The sequence below is a fragment of the Danio rerio genome, chromosome 21 (genome assembly GCF_049306965.1).
Source record: "Danio rerio strain Tuebingen ecotype United States chromosome 21, GRCz12tu, whole genome shotgun sequence".
Taxonomy (NCBI): domain Eukaryota; kingdom Metazoa; phylum Chordata; class Actinopteri; order Cypriniformes; family Danionidae; genus Danio; species Danio rerio.
The window spans coordinates 23,534,928-23,548,044 of record NC_133196.1 but is presented as its reverse complement, the minus strand read 5'-3'; the positions used below and the strand labels follow the sequence as shown (position 1 = coordinate 23,548,044).

At 39.2% G+C, this 13,117-nt stretch overlaps 1 protein-coding gene and 1 long non-coding RNA gene across 10 annotated transcripts in view; both read right to left on the bottom strand.

Annotated features, from left to right (window-relative positions):
- Nucleotides 1–650: 650 nt before the first annotated feature.
- On the bottom strand, nt 651–4,495 carry LOC141379866 (uncharacterized). Its single transcript, XR_012396783.1, has 3 exons — nt 4,379–4,495; nt 3,700–3,987; nt 651–2,341 (listed from the first exon to the last, which is right to left on the bottom strand). It is a non-coding gene; the product is annotated as an uncharacterized lncRNA (long non-coding RNA).
- Nucleotides 4,496–4,712: 217 nt separating this feature from the next.
- The window catches only part of gria4b (glutamate receptor, ionotropic, AMPA 4b), a 177,795-nt gene continuing 169,390 nt past the window's right edge, over nt 4,713–13,117 (bottom strand). For 2 of the 9 annotated variants that reach the window (XR_012396477.1, XR_012396478.1), the window contains exons 14-17: nt 10,162–10,276; nt 9,344–9,458; nt 8,499–8,636; nt 4,713–6,521 (exon numbers count right to left, since the gene is read on the bottom strand). Coding sequence is in view for 7 of the 9 variants with exons in the window: in XM_021468771.3 (XP_021324446.1) it covers nt 8,334–8,636; nt 10,162–10,276 (418 nt within the window). In the remaining 2 variants the exon portion in view is untranslated. Of the gene's footprint in view, nt 6,522–8,302; nt 8,637–9,343; nt 9,459–10,161; nt 10,277–13,117 lie in introns of all 9 variants that reach the window. The other 7 variants (XM_021468771.3, XM_073934324.1, XM_021468772.3 and 4 more) reach the window with 5 other exon arrangements.

Genomic DNA, 13,117 nt, shown 5'->3' with positions numbered 1-13,117 from the left:
TGTCATAAAGCCTATAGGGAAAAGTTTATGTTTCAGTTCTCTCCGGAGCATTTAACATGAATGTTGGACAGTGTCTGTCTAACTGAGGGTGTTATAAACTACATTTCATATCGAGTTAGTAACAGAGAATTTTATATATGTGGTTTTATATTATGGATGTGTGCGCTCCCGGCGCTGGGTCCCTCGGTTAGAGGCAAGACCACTGGATTTCGATGATGAATGAGAACAAACAGGCATGTGCGTATAGACATACATTGTACTGCTGTACAGTAACGTGTCATTTGTTTGTTTTGGTTGTCCTAATTTTAATAGTTTTGTGATGATGTGGTGTGCTTTATCTGCCTGTTTCCCGCTGAAGTGGGCGGATTGAGTGACGTTCGATTCGGGGGACATTCTGGGGGCGTGGTTTGCGTGACGCGCTGCGAGCTACTAGCCCAACAGTGGAAACGCGACATGATTTCGGCCTCATTGCTTAACGTCCCGGGTGATTGGCCCGGCCTGGCTCGATAAAAGCCCTGGCTCACACTGGCCCGATAGTGGAAATGCGGCTAATGACATTGCAGCAACTCCAATCATTTAGGCATACAGAGCACACTTGCCAACACTCAAGTTTTTCCCAGGAGTTTCGTGTACTGTAGAACCATCTCCCGCCACCCTCCCATTTTATTATAACTCCTGGAACCCCCGGTTTGCCAAGCTTTGTATAGTATTCGATCACAGTGACCGCTCGAAACCCGCTCCATAATACAGTTACTAACACCATAGTACATTTACTAACCAGGTTCTCAACAACAGTGTTATTTATACACATCACCCCAGAACACCCCACCCCCGGTCTCCCAGATTTTCAGGATCAAATGTTGGCAGGTACAGTATGATGTAGAGAAGTGCGACATCCAAAACTATACATATAACCTCATTCACTATTCCACAGGTATCAAATCCAGTTCCTGGAGGGTTGCAGCTCTGCACAGTTTAGTTCCAACCCTGTTTCAACAAACTTACCTGTAGATTTCAAACAAGCCTGAAGGACTCAATTAGTTAGATCAGATGTGTTTTATAAGGCTTAAAGCTAAACTGTGCAGAGCTGCGGCCCTCCAGGAACTGGATTTGACAACATGTGCACTATTCCCAATATTAGTACACTAGTCCACTTAAAGTGTGAATGAGCACTCAGTTCACCCGAAGGGATGCGTATTGGGTTGTTTACTAGTTATGAAACAAAGCATTTTGATAAAAATGGTAATTTAATATATTTAGAAATTTACACTAATAGGATGCTACTGTGGACGGCCTGGTTGGCCATGTAATTTCATGAAGCGTGCAGACTCTTGTAGCGAATAATGGGTGTTTGTATTTTCTAGCTGTTGACCACTAGGTTTTCAGACACCACACCATCAAATAGTTCACCATTTAAGAGTATAGGGGTGATTTCAGAAACAGCCAATGTGTAGACGATCTGTTCAAGTTTAAACCAAGCATCAGAATGGGAAAGTGTGTTTTATAATGTGCCATAATTGTTGGCATTTCAGAAATGGCTTATCTACTCAGATTTTCATGCACAACCATTCCTAGGTTATTACAAGAATGTTTCGAAAAGGTTACAACCAAGGTCTGCAGAGGAGCATCTGTGACACAGCAACTCCAACACTGAAGCCTTTGTGCTACAGCAGCACATTGGTGACACTCCTGTCAGATACTGTAAGAAGGACTCCTGTAAGTAAGGACAACAGAAAAATGGAAAAGCGCTTTATGTTCTGATGAGCCTTGGTTTTTGCTGTGAAATTCATTTGGTATAGGGTTGGAATTTAGCATAAGCATCATAAAAGCATGGATCATGTGTTGTATCAGGGGTTCAGGCAGTTACTGGTATAACAAAAAGGAACATTTCTTGACACACTTTTGGCCCCTTAGTATCAATTAAATTAATTTATTCAATAAATAAATAATTGTTACAGCCTACCTGGATATTGTTGCTGACCACATCCAGGGACCCATCTTAAGGATAGCTGCATGTTCATCTTAAACATGACAATGAGTACACTGTACTCAAATATCCTTCACAATTGAACAGCTTTGTGGTGTGCTGAAATGGGAGATTCATGTGCAGCTGACAAATCTGAAGGGACTACATGATGCTATGGACCAAGATTTCAGAGGAATCTTTCCAGCATCTTATAGAATCTATGCCATGAAGAAATAGAACAGTTATTAAAGAGCCCATATTATGGGTTTTTGAAAATTCCCCTCCATGTAGTGTGTAACACAGCTCTAAGTGAAGTGAAGTATCCAGCTAAGGCTTAAATCTGTAAGAATACAGTGTTTAAAACTGTTGATTCATCTATAAAAGAGTCGAATCATAGTGCTTCAAACGAGTCGCCTTGATACCGACTCATTAGGTGTTTCGCCATGACGTACGAACGAAACAAAGTTTTTCACGTGCACGCGCAAACCCGGGAGATTTCAAACCTGAGGCCCCGCCCTCTGACGCAGTAACCCAGACACACACACACACACACCCACAAACACACGCACACCCACAAACACACGCACACAAACATGCCGGTCGATTGAAGTCACACTGCAGATGGATATATTGAGTCTCTACCCAAAGATGAAACATCAGCATTATAACCAAGCAGTTGGAAACTTCTGGAAGCTACATGCTACAAAGAATACTTCATCTGAGTTTGTTAAAGGAAGGATCAGTAAAGAGTAACTGATGGACGTCAGGATGGGTTTCTTCCTACATTTCTCAAGTGTAAGTACGTGCGGTTAAAGTTGTTGCCTCGTTTACTCTAGCTTGCAAATGTATTTGGTTGTGATTTGTTACTTGTAACCGCGTGTACTGTATCAGGTTAACTGGATATATTATCTTATCGCGTGCAAAGTCACGTTAAAAACGCGACGCGTGCTGTTTGTTTATGGAGCTCCGTGCTAGAGTTCTGCTCCCGCGATTTATTCGGAAATGTATTTCCGCGCCGCAGAAATCTGGCGCGGGGAGAGAGAGAGAGAGAGAGCGAGAGAGAGCGAACGAACGAACGAGCTTTGTGTACTTTGTGCTGTGTGTGTGTTTTTATCCAGACAGCTTGGCTGTCTGGACTGTATACTGGGTGATATTTGGTTGTGTTCTCCGCTCTAGCGGGACCGGGCGCGGCGGGCAGAAAACGGAGCGGGTTCTCAGGCTAAAACCTGGCGGGTGCGGGCTGAAGCGGGAGCGTTGTCATCCGGAGGTGTGTGTGTGTTTTTGTGTGTGTGTGGTATGGCGAGTACACGACTGTCTCCTTCGTTCGGTTATCCGTGGCACTATCCACTGGCCATAGTGTGGCAGCTAAAGTCCACGCCTACACTATCGAGCGTGTATGAACTGTGATTACTTTTTAAATTGCTGATTAGCTATTGGCCATTTCCCTCTCTGACTGAAGGCAGTCGACCAATCGCGACAGACTGTCATCGGTCCAATCAGCGCAGATTAGCTCCGCGCTAAGGAGGGGTTTGGGAACAAATGAATCACTGGACGATTCATACAGGAGTCGCTGGGATAATTAGGTAAAAATAAATGCAGATTATAAGACCATGAAAGTGTTTTTTGACCTTGCATGCATATTAGACTGTTGTTGGAGACCCTTACAACCAAGATATGACCTTATTTCATGTATAATATGGGCTCTTTAAAGCAAGAGTGGTCTGATGCAGTACTTTTTATGGTATACTGTGTGTTCATATGGTCTAAGGATTTAAATGAAGCTTGGTTCCGATCACTGTTATATGCAAGTATATAATGGTTTCAGCAAATACTTTACAGACAGTCTAGCTGAGTAAACAATTTAGTCAGGTCTGTAAAACAGGTAAAAAGTTTAAATTGATCAGGATTGTTCAAAATATCATCATTTGACATCTGCAAGGAAATAATGTTTTAAATAGGGATGCACAATTATTTGAAAAAAAAGTTGCGATCTCGATTCTACCCTACACACAACCTTAATTCTGCTTTTCTATGATTCAGCAAAATATATTTTCAAGGTCAGGAGAGAAGCGTAAAGGCAGTCGCACCAGTCTTCACATTGTTTTATACACGTTGCTCAGCAATATGAACACCTCTAAATGGTCTTAAAATTTTCATATGTCATTTCTGTCTTAATGTATTCGCGCCTGCAAAATCCTGCTTGGGCTGACGCACTGTTTGTATATTACTGAGAGGAAGCACGCATGCCTGCCAATGATGCCTCAAACATAATATTTGAACTTCAGAATTATGAATATTTGTATTCTGATGCCATCACTTCACTGTGAATTAACAACCAGGAGATTTAAATTCTAAGTCCAACATTCCAAGTCTGTGCAAAATGTTTCATTTTAATCAACAGTAAACCTACACATAGGCCTAATATTATTAGTGTTGTTTTTCCATATGTTTGAGAAATACCAATAATAGCCAACTTAATTTAACCTTTATTTTACATCTAAGGAATCGTGAGAAAATTGTGATCTTGATTAAAAAAAAAAACAAAAAAACATTATTCTTATTTTTGCCAGAATCATGCAGCCCTATTTAAAATTATACAATGATAATCAAATCTTCACTGAATATTTGGTCAGATCATGTGCTGGAACTTGGCCAAACTGGATCTTGTGGACTCCAAGTCATTTCTATTCTGATTCCGGGAGTTTTCACTCGATTAACTCACCCAAATAAAGACACCGAAGGGCAATTTCATGTCCATTAATATTTTACTAAAAAATGATCAAAATAAATATTTACAATTTTAACATATTAACCTAGTAAGGACACCACGTTCATCACAGCATTAGAGACCATGGGGGCAAAAAACCTAAGCCACTGTCCAAACACACCGATCTTCAATATGCATCAGGATCATATTGGTGTGTTTCTGAGACATAATGAGAATAGACGGCAGAGAGGAAAGAGAGGGAAAAACACAATGAAAGACAAACATACCGTGTGCTTGAGTCATTTATCGAGACGAGGGGTCGTCAGAACAAGAGGGACCATAAATTGCACTTTCAGTTAAAATGCAAGTTGAACAGAAGTAGGCAGAGAAAGATTGATTCGTTTTTCCATTACCGATGTCCTGAAGCCTTGAAACTGTCCACATCCTGTTTTATCGTCCAGATGTCCGTTGCTACAGTTTCTGGAGAACATGCTGAAGGCCTGAATGAGGTTACACAGTGTTTTTTTTGTTTATAAAAAAAAGGCCAAAGCTGAACTCTGACAATGGCTCTCACGATACAAACAGTGTCTTCAGAGGTCAGTGTTCAGAACACTTTCTATTCTATTTCTATACAAGTTTGCGCAATTGAGTTCGATTAGTTTCTCGTCCAGTTGAGTTTCTTTATATGATTCATAAAGACATCTGCTCTAAAATGAATGGACAAACATTTACAAACTTCTCAAAACCATTTTTTCCCCCTCCAGTAATCACATGAATCAAAAATAAAATATACTTCTGTGGAAAAAATAAAACAGTCTAAAGGGTACCATGGTCTACAACTGCACAGTGATTATGCAGGGCATGGCTTGGGAAAGAGCAGCGGCTGAGATGCACTGAGAGTGTGTGCCACATTCCCGAGAAACATGGGCGCATAGGTCACTGGCACTGATAACATGCCCATGTTATTAAATCCATAGAAGTTCATGTACATCTACATATATCAAATCTTTTTTAAAATCATTTTCTAACCATTATTGCGATGAATCCGTTGTCTAAAGATGATTTAAAAAGTGAATTACACTTTGTCAACTACAGAATCGGCTATTTACAAATTCATTAAAAAGCAAGCGAGTTGTACAGTCTTCTATTTACAAAATGTAAATAATTCATTTTAGGTATGATTTTATAGAATATATATTTATATATATGAACTCTTCTTCACAGTTTATTTAATAAGTATTCATTAATACTATACTCGTGTCAATAATACCCTCTCGGGCAAACAAATGCCCATTTTACATTTATGCTAAGATGTGGATTTGTGGCGTTTCAGTTTGACGAGGATTATGGCAGAGTGTTAGAACAAGCAGATCTTTTTTTCCACCCAACATTTACCAAGATTCAGTTGAATTTGCGTTTTTGTGGCACCCGCTTCACCCTCAGAGGCATCACAAGTTCTTTAAATGTACATGATGGAATCAAAAGTCAGCGCGATAACCATATCGTCCTAACAGTGTAATATCTTCTCCCCAGAGTGTGAAGCCACCAGGGGTCTTGGTTCCTTTCGAAAACTACCTTGTCAGCACAATTGCTCAGCTTGATGGCGTCATTGCTGTAGGGTCGGTGTTCTGATGTCTGTTTTGCGGTCTTGTGGAGTTTAAGGCACTTTAATGTTTTTGGTTTTCACGGTAAGTCGGATGACACCAGAGCCAGTCCGGAGCTCTGCCGCAGCGAGGGGCCGGAATGAACAGCCTTTGGGCAATCAGGAGTCAGGACGCGTCCGTTCTCACCCACGCTCCCCGTAATGGACAGGCGCGCCTTGTTCCGCATGGCTTCGGTGAAGGTGAGCTACGTCCAGAGAGAAAACAGAAGTGGGGACAAGGAGAATGCAAGTCAGAGGTGCGTACGCAAAAAGCCAGAGCATTATTATTTGAATGAGTGCACATTATCAGCAAGCACATACAAAACACCAGATTATGACACAGTTCAGCAATGAAGCGTCTTGAATGCATCTGGTTTAGTCCTTTGGAGCCAAAAATGAATTTGAATTCACAACTTGGGGGTTTTAAAGACTATGCCTAGGGATTATCTTTGGTTTTGATTAACTATTCTTTACTCGAGATGTGTAACGCACCGGTGTGTGAATATTTATGTGCAATCCAGATACCTCGGGTTTCGGCATGCGCAAATATGCAAATGCATAGTGAAGAAGCATCTGGCACACTCCTGTGGAGCCAAAAATTACTTGAAACTGACAACTAGGGGGCTTTCAATACTCTGCTCAATATCAAAGGATCATCTTACCTATAATTTATAACTTGATAAAAGTTTTGATACAAAATTGTGCAGTTCATATACCTTGGGCTTTATCATTAGCAAATATGTAAATTCACAACAATGAATCATCTTGGATGCACCTGGCAAAGTTACTTGAAATAGACAACAAAGTTTTTTCAAGACTACACCTATGGTTGAAATAATTGTAAGTTTGCTTACCTATGCTTCTTTACTCTGTAAGAGAGATTACTTCTCTGGTGTTTAAATATGCAATTCAGGTACTTCGATCTTTAGCATGCATAAATATACAAATGCATAGCAAAGAAGCATCTCGAATGTATCTGCCATATTTTTGGAGCCAGAAATAGACAACTTGTCCGGGGGATTTAAGGACTATGCTTAGGAACAAAGGATTGTATTAAGATTTGCTAATCTATTCTTGTTGACTCAGTAAGAGAGATTCCACACTGCTGTGCTGAGTGATTACAAACATGTGTCGTCCAAGAACCTTAACCTCTCAATTCATCTAGCATAGTCCTCCAGAGCCTAAAATTACTAGAAGGTTTTCAAAACTACGGTTATGATCAAAAGATTGCCTTAAGCTTTAACCTTTCCTGTCTACTAAAAAACCTTTTTTGGAGTAGAGATTACAAACGAGAGATTACAAACATGCAGTTGGGATTTCCCAAACTTTAGCATGCGCAAATATGTCATTGCATAATGATGGAACATCTTGAATGCATCTAGCACAGTCCTTTGCAGACAAAAATTACCTGAATTTGACAACTGGCTGGGATTCAAGGCTATACCTAGGATCAAATAAGTTTTAGTTTAACCTAACTATTCTTGCTGACTTGTCAAATGAGTTCACTGCATAAATACTAGGTACCTCAGAGTCAATGCACCTGGCATAATCTTCTGGAGCCGACAATCAAAAGAGGTTACCACACTAGCAAGTGATTTCAAATGTGCAGTTTGTCTCAGTTTTCAGCATGCGCAAACATCCGAATTCAAAGTGATGAAGCATCTCGAATGCATCTGGCTAAGTCATTTGGACCCAACGATGATTTAAAATCAACAACCAAAGGTTTTTTAAGACTGTGCCATAGAAGGATTGTAAAGGATTGTCTTAAATATATTCTTCACTTGGTAAGAGAGGCTACTGGTGTGTGATTACAAATGTCTGCAGTCCAGGTACCTCAGTCTTCGGCATGCGCAATAATGTTAATGCACGTCTCTGATTCAGAGTACACGTGGTGGAGACAGAACAAGGACATCACAAACACAAGAAGCTTTACCACGGGCTCACACACGGCAAGCTACGGCAGCGAAAACAGAGGAGCTCCACTTACGACTGCCGGCCACCTATGTACATCTGACCTCCTACATCTCTACTCCTTCTGTGGCGTAGACGTTGTAACCCTCTCTATATGTTGCTAAACTCTGAGTGCTGTGGGTGGGACTGGGCCCTGGTGAGGGATGGGGGCTGGGGAGGGGGACGGGACTGGGGAGAGGAGAGGAAGAGGGGCGACGTTCAGACTGTTCCACCTTCATTCTCTTGGCCTCGTTTCGGGACTTGTAGCAGAACTCGATGAGGGCCACCAGCATGGCCAGGCCCAGGCCCCCGACCAGAATGTAGAAGACCCCAGCCACATTACTGAGGCTGAGGGCCTGTGAGCTCTTGTCCTGGATGTGAGAGGAAGGAAAGAAACAGGAAGACAGGAAGTTAACGGGGTGGGAGTGGTGTACACTTACATACACACACACACACTCACATACACACTTGCACTCATTGACTAGTCTAAATATCTACTTGCTACCAAACACATTCACTCACATATACAGTTTACAGATGAATCAATTCATATCCTCCAATCAACCTCCTAAACTAAAAGGCTGATGTTTTTGTGGCGACTTTGACACACAGGCATCAGTGCTTTGACAGGGTTCTAATTAGTATGTAATTACAGGAAATGTCTTACTTTTGGCTGTACTTTCAAATGGATCACTAGCTCCCTGTGCAAGTTCTCCAATTTAAATTCTTGCTACGTTTTAGCTTATCACCATGTGCGGTGCGTTTCTGGCTCCACAAAATTCAGGTTTGCTTGGCTTGTCATGCAAAAAGACATCAATGGCACGCTCGGCTAAATAAACTTGGGATACCTCCAAAAGCCCAGTCACTTCCATTCCTCTCAGGTACTACAGTAGGTGTGTTATCAAAAACAGAGATCTCTAATAAGACAGTTAGTGTGGAGAAGCAGGGCATGCTGGAACTATCTTGCTTGGTGCACGTCTAAAATCTCCCTACAGATAAGCATGCGCTAGATACTGGTGACTCTCTGCCTCACTGAGCATTAGACAACAGTGATGGTCCCAGACTTATGGAGACTGACCTTACTTCCCGAGTCCTTGGGTCCACACTCGCCCTTATCGTACCACCATTTGTTTTTCAGCTTGTCTAAGATGCCTGATTCACTCAGTTTCAAAACGGCAAGGTTTACGGGGGTTCTTCAACCGCGCAGAGGAATGTAACACAAATAACATAAATAACATCATAGGACATGTTATTTTATGTTATTCACTGATAACAGCTGACAGAGCAGTTGCACTGGCAAAGTGACCGAGCCAAGGATCCCGTTGTAGTACATGTCTCTGTGCTCCATTTAGGGGCCTGGCACTGGAGCCACAGACATATGAACGGGACCTTGTTCCATCGCTTTAGGTAACGGGCGCATACTGCCACGGCCTGTTTCTGTACCAACGCTGGAGGCAATTACTGTTAAACCACAATTATTGGCATATATACCGCAGGAAGCAGACTTTCTGTGTTCCTCTAAACTGTTATGAATTTCACTTATGACTTTGAATCGTGTCTTTAATACGTAATCATGATGGGACTCTGCAGCAACACTGCTTGCCGGTACAAAATGCAGCTAATGCACCTCAGGAGGAGAAAATCATTAACTAGAGGTAAAGAGATGCCACTAGGTAAAGAGAAGAGGAAAAGTTCCTTGATGAATGAAAGAAGATCAAGGAAGGAATCTCTGCCTGGTATCCAGGGCGAATACTTGTGCTTTGACAGTAATTGCGTTCCTCTTTCTCCTCAGGCTAAATAGGGTCAGGATTAAGGTCAGGTATGTGATTGCGCCCCGGCAGATGCTCCCGTTACAGAGGAAACTGTTTACCCGCGTTGGTTGACATAGTGGCTAACCTTCTCACCACCTCCTCCGCTGCCACACTCTCCTTTGTCGTACCACCACTTGTTTTTCAATTTGTCCAACAGGCCTTGTTCATTCAGTTTTAAAACTGCCAGGTTAACTGCACTTCTTGAAACGATAAAACATAGTTTGTCAGTAGCAGCAGTTTGTCATAGTTGAGCAGAATCCAATCAGGTTAAATCAAGAAAGAAAGGGGTGGAAAGCTCTATAGATTAGTCACCCGTTCCCACCCAACTTCCCCTTAGAAAACACGAAAACACCAAACCACGGAGGACAAACCTCTCTTTTCCTGTTTTCACGTTAATTCACACCAGCCTTATCTGTCTACTCGTACTGCACACCTCCAGATGGGGGAATGGAGAAATCAATATCTGCTCTCTGCTTTTAAACCCCCCTCCCCAACCCTATTAGCTAGCCTTATTTGCCATCTTCATTCGTCCGCTTTACTATGTGCTCAATATTGCTGTGAGATGTGCAGAGGGACCTCATGATATTGAATGCCTGTTACTTTACCTATATGCTGTTTACAGACAGTTTAAATGAGCACTGTAGGTTTAAGCCTCTGAAAGTGCTGAATGAGTTTGATCTTGTTCCCCTAAGCCTTGTATTCCCACCCTTGGTTTTAGTCATGCGAGAGCTGGAAAAACAATTAAACACCATCTTTCCCTGCTGTTCTCAGGATGGTAACAGTTCTGAGGGTAATGGTCTGCTAATTTAGGTATATGATGTCGCACACACACAGTGGGGTTCAAAAAGTAAAAGACCACATGAAAAATACCAGTATTTAGCATTTTATAATTAAGCAGTACAAATTATAATGCTCTGTTATCTAGATATTTATACAGTGCTCAGCATAATTGAGTACACCCCATTTTGGAAAATGTTATCCATTTCTCAGTGAATATATTTTAGTGCATTTAAACAAAATATCTTCATTAAACAGATATATTTATTAAAATATATTAACAATATTTTAGTCACCAAGCATATTTAGAAATCAAAAGATAATGCAATTAAATTAAAAGAAAATATCGCAAAAAAAATTACAACCTACAAAATTTTAACAAATTTTTCTTTTTTTTTTTTTGCTTCTCTTAATTTTTCCTCTTTTTTTTAATTGTTATTTAATATTTTTCCATAACATAATTTTGGGTGTACAAGTTTTTGGACCGTTATGGTAAGTTATTTTGTTAGCTTCAGTTTTAGCTTCAGTACTGACTAATTTAATGTATATCCACAGATATATTATTGTATAGCTTCTTATTAAAAACATGAATTAAAAAGCTAGATTTGTGAGGGGTTTACTTATATATGCTGAGCACTGTATATCACAGAATATTATTATTTGCAGTGATTTTTTTATTTCACATGATTTGAAAATATTACAAAGAGCATGTTAAGTATTGAAATAAGCAGACCAATTTTTTTTTACTCAATACTAAATAATATAATCCATATTATTTATTAATAATCAATATTACTTAATTGATTATTTTACATATTTAATAAATAAATAAATAAAATGTTAAATACAGTTGAAGTCATAACTATTAGCCCCTCTTTGAATTATTTTTCTATATATTTTTTTATATTTCCCAAATAATGTTTAACAGAGCAAGAAAAGTTTCACAGTATATCTGATAAGTTTTTTTTTTTCTGGAGAAAGTATTTGTTTTATTTCGGCCACAATAAAAGCAGTTATTAATTTTTTAAATACCATTTTAAGGACAAATTTATTAGCCCCTTTAAGCAATTTTTTTGATAGTCTACAGAACAAACCATTGTTGTACAATAACTTACTTAATTACCCTATTCTGCCTAGTTAACCTAGTTAAGCCTTTGAATGTCACTTTAAGCTGTATAGAAGTGTCTTGAAAAATATCTAGTCAAATATTATTTACTGCCATCATGGCAAAGATAAAATAAATCAGTTAGTAGAAATGAGTAACTAAAACTATTATGTGTAGAAATGTGTTTAAGAAATCATTTCTCCTTTAAACATAAACTGAGGAAAAAAATAAACAGAGGGGGCTAATAATTTAGGGGGGCTAATAATTCTGACTTCAACTGTATATATAGTTTCATCCAAAGATAAATCCTAGAAATTTAAGATTTATTAAATAACCAAATAAACAAATTGTGTACTTCAATGTCAAATTTAAAGGAACACTAAACTGTCTATTAATATTATTGATTTAGCTTTAAACAATAATCCTGGAAATAAATAGAAAGAGAAAAATATCAAATACTAATATCAAATATTGACTAAATTTATATATAAGAGGTCCCATGAAATTAAAATAAAGATTTTTAGATGTTGGTATCAGTATTATTCCTTTCTAGCATATCTATAAGCCAGTGTCCACCAAAACAAAACAAAATTCACATTCAGAAGATATAAAACTGCTATAAACATGTAAAGCTTGTAGTTTGTCACTTCCACCCAAATGAATTAACATGAGATGAGAAACTGTAGTGTTAGTTGATGTAAATAAAACATTTAAGTCAACTCACACTACTGTTTGTCATCACATCATAACCAATAATCAAATGCTCTCTAGTGTCTGACATGCCCTGCCCACTTCAAGACGCTTCTCATTTGCTTTTCATTTGATTCACTTGAGCTCAACCCCTCTTACTGGCAGAGCGGTGATAAAACAAAACTCTACTGTTTTTAAAATGGGGAGAAGCTAAACTATGTCCCACCCACTCTTTATGTTGCGGTTGAGATTATGCCAAACATAGAATAAAATTGGATATTTCAAAACCCTTCATAGGATCTTTAAAGTATTTTTTTGTATGTTTTAAAACAAATTAACTTTTAAATTATAATTATTAAAATTATAATAACAATAATAATAATAACAAAAACAAGCAATCGAAATTAAACATGAATTTTTAATGTGGCCATAAACCTTTGGACTCCACTGCATAAGTTTAATCTCACTA